At 40.8% G+C, this 19,666-nt stretch overlaps 1 protein-coding gene across 2 annotated transcripts in view; it reads right to left on the reverse strand.

Annotated features, from left to right (window-relative positions):
• Positions 1-19,666, reverse strand: part of samd12 (sterile alpha motif domain containing 12) — a 93,333-nt gene that overhangs the window by 45,903 nt on the left and 27,764 nt on the right. For both annotated transcript variants that reach the window (XM_070922016.1, XM_070922015.1), the window contains exons 3-4: positions 19,472-19,601; positions 8,221-8,361 (exon numbers count right to left, since the gene is read on the reverse strand). In XM_070922016.1, the coding sequence (XP_070778117.1) occupies positions 8,221-8,361; positions 19,472-19,601 (271 nt within the window). The remainder of the gene's footprint in view (positions 1-8,220; positions 8,362-19,471; positions 19,602-19,666) is intronic.

Genomic DNA, 19,666 nt, shown 5'->3' on the forward strand with positions numbered 1-19,666 from the left:
CCTTTATGAAGCCATGAAGCGGAGAGAGATAATTCATTAAGGTGCCTAGAGCAAAGGAACCGAGGTCTACTAAAGCACAACAGGAGAGCTTCCTTCATTTACTGCCCCGGGGCCACAAAAAGCTGTTCTGAACTTTTTCACCCTGGGACCTGAATAAGAAATTTATACTATTGTGTCTGAGATTCAGGCTCAGAAAAGTGGTTGTTGCTCTTGTTATCTGGAAGCATATTTTACTCACGAACAACACCTACACTTTGTCAAAAAAAGGTATGTACTCAAAGGAGTCTAAGAAAAGAAATTTAAGCATTTACTTAAATTTGAATGTTTGCTTTTATATTTTATGGGATAGCTTGGCAACATTTACATGAAAAGCACATATTTAACACTTACAAAGTACCAGAAAATGTAAATCATGGATTGAAGCAAACCAATTTATAACGAATGTTATCATTCTGGTGGACAATAACAGGCACAAATGCACAAAGTGAAGGATAGTGAAACTGTAAAGCATCTATGTCTAATTTCTTGCAAAGTTGTCTTCGTCTTCTCTTTTAAATGAGACTCTGTTACAATAAATGAAGCATAAACGTCGAGCCTGTGTCTACATTCACAGATTAGCACTATGTACTCAGAAAACCACTTTCATAGAGCTCTGTCAGCTGTGTAATTCAAGTTTCTTTTAAGAGTGATGATTTCACAAGCCAGTAATAGCATATTTACTGGCATAGGCCTGTTATTGAAAACTCTGAAATGGTTATAAGCATGAAATTGAATACAGAAGAAGAGTAAAATGAGATTTTGTTTTTTTGAGGAGGGGAGAGACGCGATGGCTCAACGGCTTCCAATCTTTGTATTAGAGTTAATTCAGAGAGATTCAGTGCAGTCACTAGAGACTTTTACACACAACTATTTGAACGGTTAAATGCCATTATCAAGAAAACAGCCTAATTAATCACAACATTCCCATTCCCACTCCTCCTTTGTCTCAGAGTCTGACTTTTTAAGCTGTCAGAGGGGTTAATATGAAGCCATAACTCACTTTAATTCGCCAGAAGAGACACAGATGCTTCTGTTTAACACCCTGCCCTCCATGTTTTGTCTCAGGTGCAGAAAGATTTTTGTTTCTATGGAAACACATGTTAAGGCTAAATTTAAACTGTACAACAAGCATGTGTGTCTTAGACGCAGACATTTACAAGAAAAAACACAAGACTTGACTAGACAGGAGCTGTTGGGCTGACTAAACCTGTATCATGTTTTAAATCACCTCATAAAACTCGGTTTTATTGGTTTTCTTCTCTGTATTGATCTTTTATTAAATGTTCTTCCTTTTCATATTTAACTTGTTTTTTTATGTGTGTTTTATAAAAGCTTTTGTTGATTTTGTTGGAGCTCTGTTGATTTTATCTTGTTTTCATTTCCTGTCTTCCGAAGCACAGCTGTTCTTGACCATTAAATGTCAAAAACAAGGTTTTATTTTACATTTTATGATGCGTTACGTTTTTCCATGCTGTTTTACAATGAAAATTGTACTTTAACTTCAGCTGAAGGAGGACATGCTACTTCCTCAATGAGTTGAGGAAATTTGACAACTTTTAAAAGATGTCAGTTTGATATGCGAAGGGTAATCAACCAAGAATACAAGGCTAATTATTTGTATTTCCTCAGAAATTGGAAAGTTAAGGATGGAAAGGAACATTGCACCACAGTAGAGGACAAATTTATACTTGATGTTATGTTCATTTTATGTAATCTAATTTAGGAGAAAAACAGTTTTCACCTGACATCAATGACATTTATATGTGTGACCCCAGCAGAGTAATTATAAAAGTTGGATGTGTGTGTGTATGTGTGTGTGTGTGTGTGTGTGTGTGTGTGTGTGTGAATGCAATATGAATAAACTGTATGTGTCAAATTTCAGGGGTACTGTCAATTTATTGTCATTAAACTAGGGCTTCTTAAATTTTTATATCACGTCATGCCCTACTAACCCCCTGTAAACCAGTTTAAATTTTATAAATCCTTATATTGGTTTGTTTGTAACAAAACTAGCCAAGTTGAATAATATTTGTTTTCTTTCACCGTTATTTGAGTTGCCGTTGTGCAAATGAAAAAAGAAAGCTAAACTTTGCTGAAGTTTTTTAGACACAAGCAAGTTAGGCTTTGTCATATTTATATAACAGTTTTGACTGATGTGTAAGCTTGATTGCTTGGTACATTTATGAAGGTCATTCATGTGCCATCATTATGTTAAGATACTATGTGCAATTAATGTTAACAGCACTAATGATGTCATGTGCAATTAGTTACTTTACTTTGTTAATTACTTTGATTTATATAATCATATATAATGACGTCCTTAACGGGTCAGTATGCTTCAAACAATGTGTTTGTTGGATTGCGTCTGAAACCTCGTCCTCGGGGTCGCACATTTTATGCAGCGATCGGGCAAAGTGAAACTTCTTTATCAAGCTCTCTTTTTTCAGCCTTCACACAACAAACACCGGCGTAGCAGCGAGGCGAATGGTGGAACTAAGTACCCTTGCTTTGCACCCTGCGCTCACTCCAAAGTGCTACTATCAGGCCGTCCACTCAACGCTCTGAGGCCGTTGTTGTTTGGGTATCGCTTTCTATTTGGAGTGCCTCAGTCCGTCTCTGTTGACTGTAAGCAATAAGCGATGAGCCTCCACTCTCCCCCGTCCCCAAGAGACAGAGAGAGAGAGAAAGAGAGAGTGAGACAGGGGAAATCTAATTATTTCCCTCCCATGGCCCAGCAAGCCTTAAAGGTTAATCACTGTCCGTCTAGCTAATTCTGTCTGGGTACACTGCAGTAATTACAACACCTCGCTCTCTCTCGCCTTTCCCTCTATTGTGTACCTTGCTCGCTCCAGTGCTCTTTTCTGCACCCTCTCTCTTTCTAGATAGTGGATGTCTCTCTGTCTCTCTGTCTCTCTGTCTCTCATGCTCTATCATGTTCATTTTTCTATATAGATGCTGCACCTCTCTCTCTGCTCTTCTCTCTGTAGCATAAACCTATATACAGTACATTTAAAATAGTGCCTGGGCCCTTACCTTGACGGCAGAGAGCACCCGACCTTTAATCCTACAAGTATATTTCTATCATGTTTTACAAGGACATCAGCCCTGTTTTCCAATCTCCTGCCCTTGATGCTTTTAACTGTCTGACATTGTGTTCATGTTTGCTGATTTCTTGTTGGAAGGGTGGGGCCATTTTGTTTGGTTCTGCCCTGACCAATCAGTAGCGAGTGACGTATCCGTCCAGCCAACATCACTTAAAGCAGTTCATTTTCCGGAAGTCTAGTTACAACAACCTGTACGGATTGACAATTTTATTACATTCGATAATCTCATAAATGCCTACATAACTGGGCTCCCCAGGTGCTCAGTGACCTTGTGGTTCCACTCAGAGCTTCGGGCTCAGTAACACGTGGAGCATCTAACTTGGACAAACAGCTTTTTCTGTTTGAGGGATCAACATGTAGAATTTCTTACCTACAGAGCTCAAACTGGATCCTGACTGGGATCATTTAAAACTCAAAATAAACCAGTTTTTGAGAAGATGATCTGGTGCTTTTTGTTTTATGCTGCTTTATTGTATTAATTTGAGTTTTGTGTTTTTAATGTATGTACCTATTGTTGAGTATGTGTTTTTAATGTCTGTTGTGTATCTGCCGTTCAGTTTTTTGTATTCTAAAGGTCGATCTAGGGACGGGCATTGCAAATTAGCTTAGGCTATAAATAACCAAGCTAATGTGAGACAAATGTAGGATAGTCTACATTTCCACAACACCAATTCAATCAGTACAACAACATAGTCCTATCATATTCATCATATTCAGTGTCTCTTTTTAACAGAGATGAAGCTCCAACTCATCAACTTATTCCAGTCACTTATACTTTGCCATTTTTTCGATCAGTGTTAAGTTACTGTCAATAAAACTGAACACTTCCTGCCCTGATGTTTCACATTTAAAGCCTTCCAGAGGCTCAAATGGAATAAAAGTCTGGTAGCCTTTTAATGTGAAAAATCTGCAGGGAAGTGTTGCATTTAATTGACGATAGCTTAACAGCAAAGTGGAGGCGATTTGGAAAAATAATAATTAAAAACAGTCATTTTGTGAAAAAAAAAACTCAAAGCAGCATATTGGTGAGTTTGGCCGTGTGTTTTCTTTTATTAATTCAGCTATTATTTGAAACTATGCCGTTATTTGAATCCCAGCTTTTATTTGAGATTTACACATATAAAGATCATTTATATATAGATATTTCATGAATAGAGATGTGTTTGTCTTCCATCAGATCTCAGAGGGAGGAGGGTTTCCTTTTCTCACCTCCTCTCTTTCTCACACTCCTCACTCTCCCTTTTCTCTATCTACTCACTGCCTCTCTCTCTCCTTTTCTTTCTCATCCTACCTTCTTGTCACCTACTGTCTCAGTCTCTCCCCAGTCTTCTCACCACTCCTCCCCCTTCTTTCTTTCTCTTCATCACCTCATCACTCCCCGCCACCTTCTCACTTCATTTCTCTCTCTCTCTCTCTCTCTCTCTCCCTCTCTCCCTGGCTACAGCTGTATTTCCCTCTAGCAACAGCTCGAGGAAGTGCGCCTTGGGCATAGAAATACTCCACCATCTCTTCTCCTTCCAATTTCTCCCTCCCTGCCAAAAGCATCTCCAGAAGCGACAGCTTAGGAGACTTAAAATACTTCTGTTTCCTTCTCCTCTTTTTCTCACTGTTCCACTTCTTCACCACTCCATTACGTTCAGTGATACAGCTGGTAAATACAAGAAACTTGTTTAGAAAACTATCAATTTATGCTTATTATTCCTTACAAACCCTATCCTCACTTTTACTAATTGTTTATTACTTCCTGTGATGATTCTTATGAGTTTATATATACAATTCATGTCATGCAGAACACCTAATTTTCTCAAATAAAAAGATAAAACATTCATCTTCCCCCACATGGTCTCTCTTCCATTTCCACATTCCCTACGTCCACCGTCTTTTCTGTCCCTCTGTCCTTTCTCCCAGAGGCCCAGACAGGCTCTACTAACAGGCTGCTTCCTGCTGAGGCCAGCGGCCTGTCGCTGCTGAGGCTGGTGGGCTGTCGCCTCTCATATCATCAATACAGAGGAAAGGAGAGGAGAGGAGAGAAGATAGGAGAGGAGAGAGAGGGGAAGAAGACAGGCGAAGATGAGACAGAAAACACGGGGAGGAAAGGGAGAGCAGCCCTTAGCAAAGTGTCATCACTCAGCTAAACTCTCTCCCTTGCACTCTCTCTTTCTCTTTCTATTTTCCACTTGCTAGGGAACCAAAACAGCAGCAGGGGATAGGAGCTGCTTTATAACACTCCAAATGTTTTCCAAGAATTTCGCGGAGTGACAAAGATTCCTAGAATTTGTCTCTCGGCCCCTGCGGCAAAGCCCTGTTTGAGAGTCTGTGGGCAGACAGGTGCTGATGGAAGTAGTGGAGGTGATGCGGAGTGCTGCTGGTTGCGGTGATGGAGGAGGGCAGCTGCTAGAATTGCTGAGGAAGAGACGAGGGAAACTGAGAATCACAGGGTGAGTAGGAAAAAGCGAGGAGAGGGTTGAAAACAATGTCATGTTATGAAACCCAGGATGCACTCTGCAGAGGGAGAAGCAGATTGTGTAGAAAGCAAAGAAATTAGGTTAAAGTGAGAAACTGCAGGGAGCCACGGAGTGCATATAGGAAAAGATAATAAAGGAAGGATGATGGTGGATTCTTTTGTAATAGAAAATGAATGTGTTGATAGTTGATAGTAGAAAGGTGAATGCTGTTGGAGCCTATCAACATGTGTCCTTGGTGAAAAGTCAAATTCACTTGAGGTAATAATGTTTGATCATCAGTTTGATGAGTATATTGTACCTTGTGTGAATATACAGCATCTTCAATTACTGATTATTATTATTATGATTTATACTTACTGACAATGGTATAAAGTAACTAAGAAGTACAGTTTTGAGGGACTTGTGTATTTCCATTGTATGCTACTTTATACTTCTACTCCGCTACATTTAAGAGGGAAATATTGTACTTTTTACTTACTCACTACATTTATTTAACAGGTATAGTTACATCTCAAAGTAAGATTTGACATACAGAACATATGATCAGCTTCTAAATTATTATAGATTAAGAAACCCAACAGTGTTATGAAGCACAAGTACAACATTAACACACTGAGTGAATTATGAAGACTGTGTGAGAAATCCCCTCTTTTCACACATTTTGTTAGTGTAAGAGATGCGGTTACACTTCATCAGTAAAATACTTTCTGAGCAAATGTTTTGCAAATGCATTCTGAATTCAGGGAAGGTTAATCTCTGCTTACAATTGAACTGACTGTATTTCCTTTTTTGAGTATTAATAGTCTCCAAACATGGCTTATAAAATTGTGAAGGTATTTGTTCTTTTGTTAGCATGCCACTGATTATCCTCGTGCTTGCGTTGGAGTGAAATAGCACCAACACATATTGTTGTTCTTGCATACAAGTAGGTAGACTCTAGACTCTACACTCTACCCTTATCTCGATATGTGATGCGATGTGATGCACAAACACATGCATTTGCATGCATGTAACATGAAACACAGCGCCGGTTTCACACTTTTCCACTGATGTGCCAAGAATTGTGGCAATGAGCCAACAGGGGCAAGGATGAAAAAAACAGCTGGATGTAAATCATGTAGGTTTCACATTTCTGAGGAGAGGAGAGAAATGTATTCAGCTTGTATGTTAAGCCTGAAGAATATACAGAATGCATTGGTGCGAAACAGTGAATCTAAACATTACTTTGTTTAGTTACAAAAAAACCCCTCTGCAGGCTACTTATAAAGCAGCAGTCAAACCACAAAGTGACATTCGCTCGTTCACGTAAAATAGGTGGGGCTGGAAGGACATTGAGACTACTCATACTCGTTGTGTTGTTGTTTTGCACAGCAGTGACAATTGACAGCAGTTTCTTGACTTTGAGTTTGCTAACGGTCAGCTTGTTAGCTTAGCTATGTTGCTAACAGGACAATAAGTTCACACAGTTCATTCAAAAGATGTATTTGCACTGTTGACTCCTCTCATAACTGTCTGCAAACCATTTGCTCTTTTGTGGAACAGTTTTCACTCCGACAGAAGAGGCTAAATAAAAGTTGACTTATTATTGGTTAACAGTGCAAATTTGTTGGAACTCATCAAAGTTGAACTCTACGGGTAAAATCTGATTGCGGTGATTTCATTGTAATGAATTGCTTTTACTGTGAAATGTCAGCGTGTTATGGAAATTGAGCTGTTAAAATGTTCATGTACTTGTAAATGGAAAATGTATTGAAATATAATCCAAGACTGATTGTTGAGAAACATATGTATAACCATGTAAGGGTGAAGACTGGAAAAGTACTTGATAGTACTATTGACACTGTAAGACATATGACATACTCATGACATGATGTAAAGGCTGCATGGGGGGAGTAAGCACAAGTATGATCAATGTGGCTATGTGTTAGACAAAGACAAGTACTGTGTCTAATGTATCACAAGGATTAGGGCACGCAGAGCAGAGCCTGTTGCCCTAAAGATAAACAAGAGAGTGGGGCGATAGCAGAAGCTGGTGAAACATGTGACTTGCTTATGACTTGTTTGTGATGCAGAGTGTATATATATGTGGTTTAACAGTTTGTTCGGCTTTCTCTCCCATATACGTTTGGGAACTAGAGATAAAGACAGATATTGTGTTTGGGTATTTCATTGCCATCATCTCACCGACTCTAGACAGCATCAGGTTTTCTGATTGCCAAGCGACAAGCGTTTGAAATCCTGCCGTGTCCAGCCCTTAAAGCTGTCTTTGATTGTTTTACACCAAAGGAGAACGTTTGTGAAACTCTTGTTGCATAATCATTTTTGATTCATCACTTCCTGCCAGATTTAAAACATGCAGTGATTGCCATGACTACAGATGGCATGCACATAAATGCTGCACACCAAATTATTTAAATATTTATCAGAATGTGAGGTGTCGGTCTCCTTGTGAATAATCTTTACCCGGGAGAGACACAGATACAGTATGTGCTCTGAAGACCTGCAGTGTTTTGAAGCTTGTGTGAGCAAATTATACGCTGAATGAGATGAATAGTATTATGGTTAAATGTGTACACTGTGTTTTATATATTTTATGGTGCTGAAAAGTCTACCTTGTGTGAGAAGTTGAAGGGTCCTGACTTCCTCCCGGACGCGAAGCTGCAGGACCTGCTGCAGGATGTGCTGCCTCTGGGCCTCCTGCATGATGCCCATTCTTTCCAGCTTTCTGTCTGTCAATCTCATCAGAGCCCGCCCTAAACAGAAAAGAAAAGTGAAGGTTAAGGGCCAGAAGGAGCAGGAAGCCAGTGTGGATGCAATATGCACAGCTGGAGAAACTCTAAAAAGGGTTGGATAAAGCATTTATGTTACAGTGCAAGAACAGAGTGAGGAAACGCACACAAACATGGTTGGAAGATTACAGCTCCACAAATCGTGCATTGTATGTCGATAAGAGAGAGCTTTTCAAGGCTGCAATATTGTTTCTGACATAAAAACAAATTGTTTTTAAGAGCCTTTGCCCATTATGGGAATGTCAATTAGTCTGAAATTTTCTATTAAGCCCAACACAACTCAATGTGAGGCATACTCCTCTAAAATACAGCACACGTATTATTTAAATATCGGGTACTGTATATCCCTTGAGCAAGAATCCCTCACAGCTCTGTCCTTAATTGGAAAACCTTGTATAAAATCCATAATTTAATCATCCAATCAGTTTCTATGAGGGGGATTTGTGCTGCTGGTAAAACGCGAGTACAGTATGGTGTCATTATTAACGCTTGTTATGAGTGCCTTTGTAACATGTGGGGTGGTAAGCAGATAGGATAATAATTCAGGGTAATTGCTAGGCATTAGGTTAGACCCCGAGAGCTCCCTTTGGTCCTCTGCCCTGATGACTGCCTGGGCAAGAAGCTGGCTCTGATTGGTTCACAGTCCGGGCGAAGATCAGTCCTGATAGGCTCATGGAAGTCTGTCACGTTCTTCGCCCTCTTTTTCTTCCCTCTATTTCTGTTTATGGTCAGATCGTTAAAGTTAACAAATATGTAGCTTCTCTCATTAGTGTAGCAAGACCGAAACAGAGGGAAAAGCAAACTTAATTTCATGTTTCCTGACTTGTTTGGTCGATCTATTGCAGATCGTTAGGGCACGCCGAGCCCCAACTACCACTTTGCAACCACAGCGCAGAAGGGAGCAGTTCTGAAAGCTAAGTACCCTTAAGTGTTCGTGGTATAACGTTGACTGTGTTAGGCCAATTTTCTCCTGCCTTAAGAAAAGAAGTTCCTTGCTCTGTGCTACGGCCAGATGGGGGTAAAACGCCAAACATAGTTAAGATGCTTCATGGCAAAATGGCGCTGAAAGTACCCATTACATAAACACTGGGGAGCTAAGTAGTCATAAAGGCTCAGAAGTGAGGGGAGCATACTAAATGGGAAGATGGAAAGACAAAGATTACTGAGGTGGAGAGAGAAAGTGGACTGATGAATCAAAGGTGAGGCAGAGGGCGGAAAGTTGGGGAGAGGAGGGAGAATTGACTTCTGCAAATTGACGGAAGCGATGTACACATAAAACATGCTGTTATGAGTCTATAAATATTGACCAACCATCACTTGGCACCTCATCCTGTAACCAAAGATAGATCGGCATGGCAACAGAGGTTTTTCACTGCTTCAGTAATGTCTATCTTAAATAACGGCAGATACAAGTTATACAACACAGCTCTCTGACCAGGAGATTAACAGATGGCTCACACATAATCTTTGTATTGCCATCATTTATTGAGGCATTATCCATGTTGAGGAGAGAGGGTTTCCTTTAACTCTGTGTTTTGTTGACATTGGCTCCACTTCCTCATAATAACGTGATTGCAAAATCACATCATGGGAGGATAGTGCTGTGTGAAAAGTACTGTCAACACCAATCACAGGTATAGACTGTATGAAAATACATTGTATTTAAAGGAGAAGTTTGACATTTTGGGAAATACTCAAGTTAAATGAGAAGACTGATGGCTCTCTCATGCCTGTAGGTTAAATAAGAAGCTGCCAAACTGTGAACACAGGGAAACAGCTAGCCTGGTTCTGTCCAAAACTAATTAACCAGGACCAGGAAGTAACTGGCACCAGCCAAGAAAGGTGCATAATCCCACCTGAACAGTTCAGTCTTTGTACAAATGAAACAAATGAGTGATAACATGTTAATTAGTGAGTTCAAGAGGTTCTGCTATGCAGATTTTGTTACCTTTGGACAGAACCAGGTTAGCTGTTTCCCCCTCTTTCCAATGTTTATGCTAAGGTAAGTTAGCCGGCTGCTGTAGCTTCATACTTAGCATATAGACATTTGAGCAGTATCACTCCTCTTCTCTGCTTACTCTCAGCAAGAAAGCAAATAAAATGTGTCACTTTTCCGACATCCATGTTTTACAGCTGGAGTCTCTGAGAGTCCAAACAGAAGTAATGCGCCATTTTCTGCGTCATGCGTCAAAATTTATAAGCAATTCATAATGCAGAACATTAGGGTTAATGAAACCTTCCAGTTATGATTTAGAATTGGTCATTAAAAGCATTTAGCATGAATGTTTAATTCACTAAATACCTTCCTATCTTCCTGCATGTGGAGATTTTAATGCATCAGACCTGATATCCTCAAACAGCTTAAAACAAGAAGGGTATTAATGTGGGCAGGTGGAGTACTGCGGATGCCTGGAATATGAGAAGCACCCCGATGACTGCAAACAAACTGCCAGTTCTCAGCGGTGGGTGCCAGCGTGCCGCTCCTTCCGGTCGACGAAGCAGTATCAGCAGGGTGGAACAGCTTCTGAAAGAAGTCCAAGCTTTCACTCTCTTTGCCCTGCAGTTCTGAGCCATTGGCTTCGACAATCCCACCAAGCCTCAGCTGGGAATTTTTCAAACCACAATTAATTCACTGAGCAGGGTAGCATGGCCGTGAGTGGAGGAGGAGGAGGAGATGGAGGAGGAGGAGGACGATGAGGACAGAAGAGGAAATTGGTCAAGAGGAAATATATGAGGTAAGAGAAGGAGGGATGAAATGTTGAATTTCTGGAGGTGAATAGAGAATCGATTGTAAAAGGCATCACAATGACAAATAGACCATGACTGGGCCGTGTCGTGGTGAAAACAACATTTTATGTCAGCTTGGCGTTGTGCTGCATGGTTAATTCAACGAGATTCCAGCACGATGATGGGATGGAGCGAGGCCTCAGTTCATTTGGCAGATCAACACAAAAGACAATGTCAAAAAGAAGACATGGCAGGAAATCATTAACTCCTGACCCAACACATATATTTGACACTGTTGTCCACTCCTTACTTAACAGCAGAGGAGTTCAGGCAGGCATTTAGTTCAGCGTATTGTCTTTGGAGGCCACAAAGACTTCTTTTGAATCAAATCAATACTCTGTCATAAAAGAGGCTGTAGTGACAGGACCACAGAGTAAATGGATGGAGTAAAAAAAAAAGTCTTCTTGTCACTGCTCCCTCTCTCCCGCCATTTCCACTGAAATGCTTTGCACGTTCTGAGTACATTTTTCAAATAAAAGGCTACATAAAATGTAAATCAGCACACGTTTTCATCAACAACTTACATGTGAATACTTCACCAATATGTGACAAGATTACATAATTCTCTTGCTCCTACCATCATTAAAGGGGAGCCTGTGACTGCAGTCCAGCAGTATAAATATAACTGATATTTATTTATAAAAAGGCAAAAGTAAAAAAGAAAATTAAGCTTTACTCTCTTTCTTCTACTGATTAACTGAACACCAGTAACTCTGATTCATTATGGTGTTTCATTGCAGCTAAGATGACATTTCTGTTTTTACATGAATAGCCCTGTAATGATTCTTATCAGGCTCTATGGTGATAAAGAGGGGGTGACACGGACCAAGGCCCCCTGTCTGGACTCAAACTGGAGATATTGTAATTACATAGACCCCTGAAAACCTTGGTCTTTCTATTCTTCATTTTGGGGGCTTTGTGGTGGAGTGGTGGCTTGTGACTCGGAGCGGCAGAATGAACTGCATGCTTTTCTACAGCAGAAGAAGCAGGAGCAGGCACCTCAATGTCAAGGTGTAGGAAGAAAATCTATTCCCATCAGCCTTTACCACATTTTCTCTATTTCTTCTCAGGGTTTGACTTCTTTATTTTTTTGTTTTATTTTATGTACAAGTTGAAAATGTGCATAAAAGAGGTTTGTGGAAAACTACCTTGTCCTCCTTTCAAACCAAGCTAAATTCCTGTCTATCTGCTTTCTGCACAAAATACTGTAACTAGCCACCCTCCTTCCTTTTCTCCTTCTTCCTCTCCTATCCCACCTACCTATTCAGATAGCGTCTTCACTACCATACTTTTCTGCCCCTCTGGAATGAGGTAAATAATTTCTTGCCCTCTTTCTATAACGAATAACTCCCAGGAAGATGAGCTGCTACTGCTCACTGAACATGTCTCTCCTTCACCTATATACCTATTAACTGATTCTGGCAGTTACCTATAGCACATCTCTCTCATTCATATCCAAGGATTCTGTTATTAGGCAAGAGCTACATCGTAGCTATACAAAAAAACAAAAAAGTATGACCAGCTGTATTTTTACACATAAAACCAAATATGGGCACACATGCGTGTACACATACTTTACAAAAACACACTGATGTGAGTACACATGCAAACAAATTGTCCCTGGGAAAGATTAATGAGTGGTGGGTGAGCAGCAGTGTTGAGCTAAGGCAGATTAATCTACAGCTATAGCCTGGCACATCAACCACAGCTTTGATGAATGGGAGCTTAAAGTGCATCTGTACACACACATACACCCAAATATACACACATATATAGATCCATCAGATATAAAAACATGTGCAAATGGGAAATATTTGCCAAATGGTCACATGCATATGCACAAACAGACAGTTGACAGTTAAAATGCCACGCCAATCATGGCTGTGTGCAGGGCAGCCATGGGTAAGGACAGGAGCACAAAGGCGGCAAATTAACCCTCCTCTCCCTCTAACTTCAAAAATCACACTTTTCCGTCCTGACATGTTTTGGCAGCTGTGCTGAAAGCCGGCAATACGGTGCAAGAATGTATTCTATGACTACTTCTCCTCAGGTAAATCCTATTTCTCAAATCTCCCGCGCAGCTGTGTGCCCATATGTGTGTCCTCTGGGGATGAATGTCACTGAGCTGCATCTGGCAAACTGCACTCCAAACCTGCACAACAGTCTGTCAAGCACAGAATAACAAGTGATGTGAGTGTTGAGCGCTGGGTAGTAAGTATACTTTTTGCTGCCATATGCGATAGGATCCCCCTCAAGAATAAAAGTGGGATAACAGCCTTGGATTCAACCAGCTGACGACGACAAAACATGGACTGTAGCAGCACTGGACAGATTCTTCAACGGCGTTCACAGCTTGAAGTCCTCAAAGTAAATGGTGACTGATTGTCTCAGTCACAGAGTTGCTTGTAGCCCTGCAGCTAAAAGGCAACTGCAGCCACTAAGCACCTGTGATCCAATGCTAATGCTATATCTGACTGTAGGAGAGGAGGCCAGCTATGATGCTAGAGAGAACAGGGTTCAGTCTAAGTAATGAAACTAATGCAGCCAGCCAGAGAGGGAGAGAGAGAGACACACACACACACACACACACACACACACACACACACACACACACACACACACACACACACACACACACACACACACACACACACACACACACACACACACACACACCCACACCCACACACAGATAATAAGCTGCCTCAATCCTCCACTTGTCACAGCAGCAGTAGCCTCATGCTGATTTCACCACTACTGATCTATTTCAGTTTGCTGATCATTATACCGCACCTCTGTTGGTTAGCCACAGTGTAGACAGCTCACTGGGACTCTAACGCCGTGGACTGCGAGGCTTACTGCGCAGCTAACTAGCTGTCCTGAGTTAACAGAGCACTCTGAATGTCCCTGGTCATTATGGAATGACTGCTGGCTGTGATTTCAGAGAGCTAACACGCTGTCATAGGTTAAAGGGATCACAAAGAATTAATATGCACACTTGTTGTGTGCCACTGACTTTCTGATGACTCAGGTGGGCGCTGCAGCAACCTGTCGTGATCCCCGCCTGCGAGCCTTGACTTATGTTCACTGTCGACTGACACGTCACATCACTGGTGAAATGAGAAGTGCGGCTGGGAGATTATTCACTATTTTCATTTGTCAACTTTCATCAGAATTATATCGGGATGCAATGATCATGTCATGTTATCTTTAAGAACTGCTGTTCTCCTGTGCCTTTGATTGGTGGGTTTCTCTACTGCACTTTTATGTCCTTTATTGAATTTGTGGCATCTCATTACTGAGCTGTTACTGCACTACAACTGTATTTCTATATTTATATCTCATTGTATTCTATTTTAATTTTTTATATTTTCCTTCTTATTGTGCTTTAAAATGTCCTATTTTTTTTTCTTTCTTTTAGCTATCAGGACTCCTCCCTCTCGCCCCCTCCTCATATAAGTGTGACATGCATTATCATGCACCTACTGTGTGTGTACTATGTTTCTATGATGATATGTTAACTGTATCTGTGTATTGTGTGGTGATAATAAGTAAAAGGGATATACAGTACCCTATATCTATATCTATAGATATTCTATAGATTGTTGAACACAATTTATTTCTATGAACATCAGTTTGATATGATTTTGCATACATTTGCCATATTATGATATATATAGTATCAGAACAGACCCTTATTGAAGGAAGTATTGTACTTCCATAAAATTGAAGGGACTTGAAAAAGACAGATTATAAAAGAATGGTTAAAATCAATGCAAAAGATATCTGACTTTTAAGTCCTGAGTATGGGTCGAGCTCCAAAAACCCTGGTGCAACAACAATGAAACTCAGCAGTATATTATGTTAGCTGCTGCTGCTTAAACACCCATTATTCAAACTCCACATCTCCAGTTTGTAACGCAGGCTGGCTGTTGAACTCTGAATGCAATTTGTACACCGATAATTGTCATGCAGGCAGTCACATCCTACCATGTTACAACGAGCTTGATTTACAGTGTCTGTGTGGTTACGAGCAGCAACAGCACCAGAGAGTTAAAACTGCAAAAAAACAAAACCAGAAACAAAGTAAACTGCACACATGCCCACAGGCTGCACCGAGGCACTGCCTGGTCTTAGCTTTTGTTAGCTGGAGTGCCGCTGCTGATGCGTACTGGTGAAAAGGGTAGTGAGACGTACTAAGCATGGCGCCAGAAGATTACTGTGATTGAGACTGCAATCACATGGAGGCATAGTGGTGATGAGATAGGTTGTCTTTGAGTACATCTCTAATTTTCTTGTTACGGTCATTACGATAGGCTCACTGGGGACAGACAGTATTTGGATAAAAAGGGATACAGGTTATTTATCAGTATATCAATGAAACTAAGAATGTATACTGTATAATGAGCCAAACTACACTTTATTTAACAGCTCTACCGCATGTCATTCACAGTCTCTGAAGATTAATTTCCAAACTCTCCATATGGAAAAGCAAGGAAGGCATTTTCATAACAATTGGCAGAACAGTAATTAATTTTATATTACACATTGCTATATAATCATCTATCAAATGGCATCATTAACCACAATTCCTTCTGTCTGTGGATCAAATTGTCCCCCAAACAGCTCATCAGCAGCGAGCTGTTCGAATTTCCCTTTTGGAAATTACACAAAACAATGGCCACCAATGGAGCCGTTTTGTGGCTCGTGAGCGGCCATGTTAGTGCCTTTGACTCGTTTACTATATTCCTATTCCTCTATTACACAGCAGCACTTTTATGGCGGCAATCTGCGGTGCCTTCAGAATTCATTGTCTCATCACTCAAACGCTGTTTAGGCTTGTTGCGGGGTGTCCTCGTCGGGTTTTAAGATGGCGTTTGTCACCCTTCGTCCTTTTCTGCGCCTCATCAAATATACATTTTGTACCCAGTGTGAGACCTTCCAGTGGACGAGGACATCACAACTGAGCTACACGGGCTGCTGTTACGCAGACCTTTAGAATAACTGAAGTGGTATGGTGCAAGCCGCTGGATACAGGCAACCCTTCATTAAACCACTAATATCACAGGCTATTAATTATTCAGAGGAAGGCCTTATGACACTATACATCAACGAATATATTATGAGGCTGGTTATTCATGTATCTGTATTCCTCTGTGAGAAAAAACAGTCTAACTGATGGAAGGTAGGAGTAGTATTCTCTGCATGCTCGCGTCCCAATTCGCACTGCTCCGCTGTCCCTTGTTTTCATCAAACCTTCAGAATTTCCAGATTTTGTTTTGTGTCTCTTTCAGTCTGGGCGTCTTTTATGTGTCCGTGTCCAGGGACCCGTTGTCTCATAATCTGTCCGTGGCTGTGGGCTATTTCAAGTTACGAGTAGCAGCTATTTATTGATATTATTTCATTAGAAGAAATATTAAAAGTTGCTACACTGTTCATTCATTATTCAATGTGATAAATTAATGTGAAATTAACTATAAATAATGTACAGTTTTAGCGCTTTAAATGTAAGTCTTCACACATTTTTGCTCATTTTACCCAGTCAGAAGTTTCTAAAGCCGCTCCTGCAGCCAGTCTCTACAGCTGCATCTCATTCTGCCTCCAAGTTTCCACAATGTGATGTAATGGTCTTCTCTGACAGAAAATATAACTTAATAGTGACTCACCCTCTTTTCCTTTTCCACCCTCTTGCTTTTGATCACCCATATCATCACACCTTTTGCGCCGATTACATCTAAAGGTATCGGAAATTGTGTGTTGAACTAATTTATCTTACCAAGCTATTCTCACCAAAAAGAGCTTCGTCCTTGTAATTACAACGGATTAGGGACTAATATCTAATTATGCCTTAATATGCTTTAATGCATTTTTAATGGCAGCTGGGTGTTAAAGTCAAATTTGGCGCTGTCTCTGTTGGGGGTAGGAGGTGAAGATTGAGGGAGGGAAAGGGTTTCTTGGCAGTTAGAGGCTGGGGGGAGGATGGGAAACATTGATTTCTTTGGCTGAGGTTACAGGAGCCTAGCAGGGAGGCAGCTGCTGCATACTGAAGTCATTTGACGTTAAAAATGTTGCACTAGCCCTGATACGCAGTAAAATGCATTTCCCTCGCCGCTGTTTTATGTCAAAGGAGGGAGGACACAAGTGCCTGTTTGAATTATGATCTGGAATAGAGACCGTTTATAGATTTGCTACTTTATGAAGGGATGACTACATTGCTAAGACAAGTGAGATTGAGTACCGCTGGCAGCCGAAAAATAGGGGCTGAGTATTCTGTTATGGATGGATTGGACAGAAAATACAGTAAAGACACGCTATGGTCTGGAGGATCCAATGTTCTGAAAACCAAGAATCAGGCCTATTCATGCAGATACACACACGAACACACACACACACACAACTGCACATATCCCAATTTCCAAGGGTCAGAGCTAGTGTGCGACAAGCACACTGAACAAATAGATATTCTCAGATGCACGCCTGCATGCACTTATAAATGTATTCATACTCGCTGTTTGTTTGTCTACGCATGATTGTTTCCCACAACAATATTCCATTCATCATTTGTTTCCCCCCTTGTTTATTCTAATAGGGTGTAGGAACAGAAAAATATCTGCATAATATTTCAAAGATTGATTGGGATGCAAATTGCCTTGTAAGCCCAATTGGTGTGGCTTGGCCTGTTTTAATTGGGTTCTGTTAATTAATGCTCGATGTGAAGACAAACTGAATTACTTGCAGGTTTTTGCGCATGTCATTATCTCCTAATTGTGCCAGTAGGAAAGCGTGAGTGTGCACACTGTTTGTGCCGGTGCATGCATATGTGGTTAACCCCTTCTTCTCTTGCATGATCCTGTAAAAATCATTACACCTTAATAATAAACAAGGGTCATTAAGTTAATACACCATTAGGAAGCTACGTTCTAATGTTTTAATCACTGAAAATATAATTTATTTACAGGCTTTAACAGAATGCATTAGGCTGAGGTGTTTAATCTTAAAGTTAGATCCATTTTCCTTAATTAGATATGGACCTCATGAGAAATTCCTGCCAAATGAATGACTGGATGACTGCACTTGACATGATTTCTGTTTTATGTAATAAACACTGCACGGATGTGATAAGAGGAGTGTTTTCAGTGGTAGCCTCTGTAAATCCTTTTCGTTTTATGTGTCTTGTATTTAATCTGAATTATTACTGCGAATAATTTATTTTGCACACAAGACCCAAATTAATACCATTTAAAAAACAACTCGTGTTTCACAAGTGATTAGTCATGGCAGCAGTGCTTGTGCTGTACCTTGAATGATAAGAAAACAAAATAAAAATTCCACTTGAAGATGGATCCAAAACTGTAGCAGCGGTTCGGAAAGCATGCAATGAACAGTGGGTTATCTCCTGTACCTCTGCGCTGCTGATGAGAAACATGTGCAATCTGAACCGCAAAGCAGCAACATTTTCAGACCATTAAACAGAAGATGCTAAATCTCAAAACGCAGCATTGCAAACATATAACAGTCAAAAAGCATCAAAGGGTAAAACGGGAGCGTGAGTCATTACGCCACTCATCACGGCCGCTGAGAGATTTATCTTGCCAGCCAGTCACTGAGTCGAGGAGGTCCTCGACAGCAACAAATAAACATATTAATGTGATCAGTCGTGCTCTGAGAGGTAGAGTGCATGGCAATTAACGGTCGTCTGTTACTATGCGGACCGGAGTGTCGTTAGCGCCGGGGTGACCTTGAGGAGCCTCGTTAGCGAAATGATTGACGTGGCAACTGTTGTCAGTGGTAACGCTGACAGTGGGAAGGGAGGGATGGACAGACGGGTAGGCCGGGTGGCAGGGCTGCAGGTGGCAGACAGTGGGTGCAGAGAGCACCTGCGATGTTATGGATGAGAGCTGGCCTCATCGAGATGAGAAATGACAAATGCAGCAGGGAGATGAGCCGTGTTGCTCCAAGTTCTCACCGTTAACTTGATCTGAAAACATTGTTTTGTCTACAGAAATGTCTGTGTTCAAAGTCATTGATGTGTCTGTACCAATGTCACGATTATGAACATGACTGCGCCTGATAAATAGAGTGATTTTGACCCTCACTTTGCGCAATCATAAATAGTTTGGATTGGATTGTCAGGTGACTTCCAACAATGTAAATGAAAGCATCAACCACTAATCATCTACGGCACAAATCCTGTTTTTGTTTTATAGAAAAATAACACTTAATCTGCAGGATTAAAGGATGTCAGAAGATCTTCCATGACAGCCACTGTGCAGGTCATTGCAAGTACCTGTGATGTCGTGCTGTTTGAAGGAGTCGCTGTAGATCTGGTGCTGATTGGGACAATGTTTCTTCAGCCATTTGCACACGTCCTGTTGGGTCCACAGGGCCACTGGCTTGGACAGCTTCACATATCCTGGCTGAGACAAAGACCAAAAATTGTAATTCAGCATCATTTGATAATCTGCTATTTTCACTTTAGATT

Source organism: Enoplosus armatus, chromosome 16 (genome assembly GCF_043641665.1).
Source record: "Enoplosus armatus isolate fEnoArm2 chromosome 16, fEnoArm2.hap1, whole genome shotgun sequence".
NCBI classification, from domain to species: Eukaryota; Metazoa; Chordata; class Actinopteri; order Centrarchiformes; family Enoplosidae; genus Enoplosus; species Enoplosus armatus.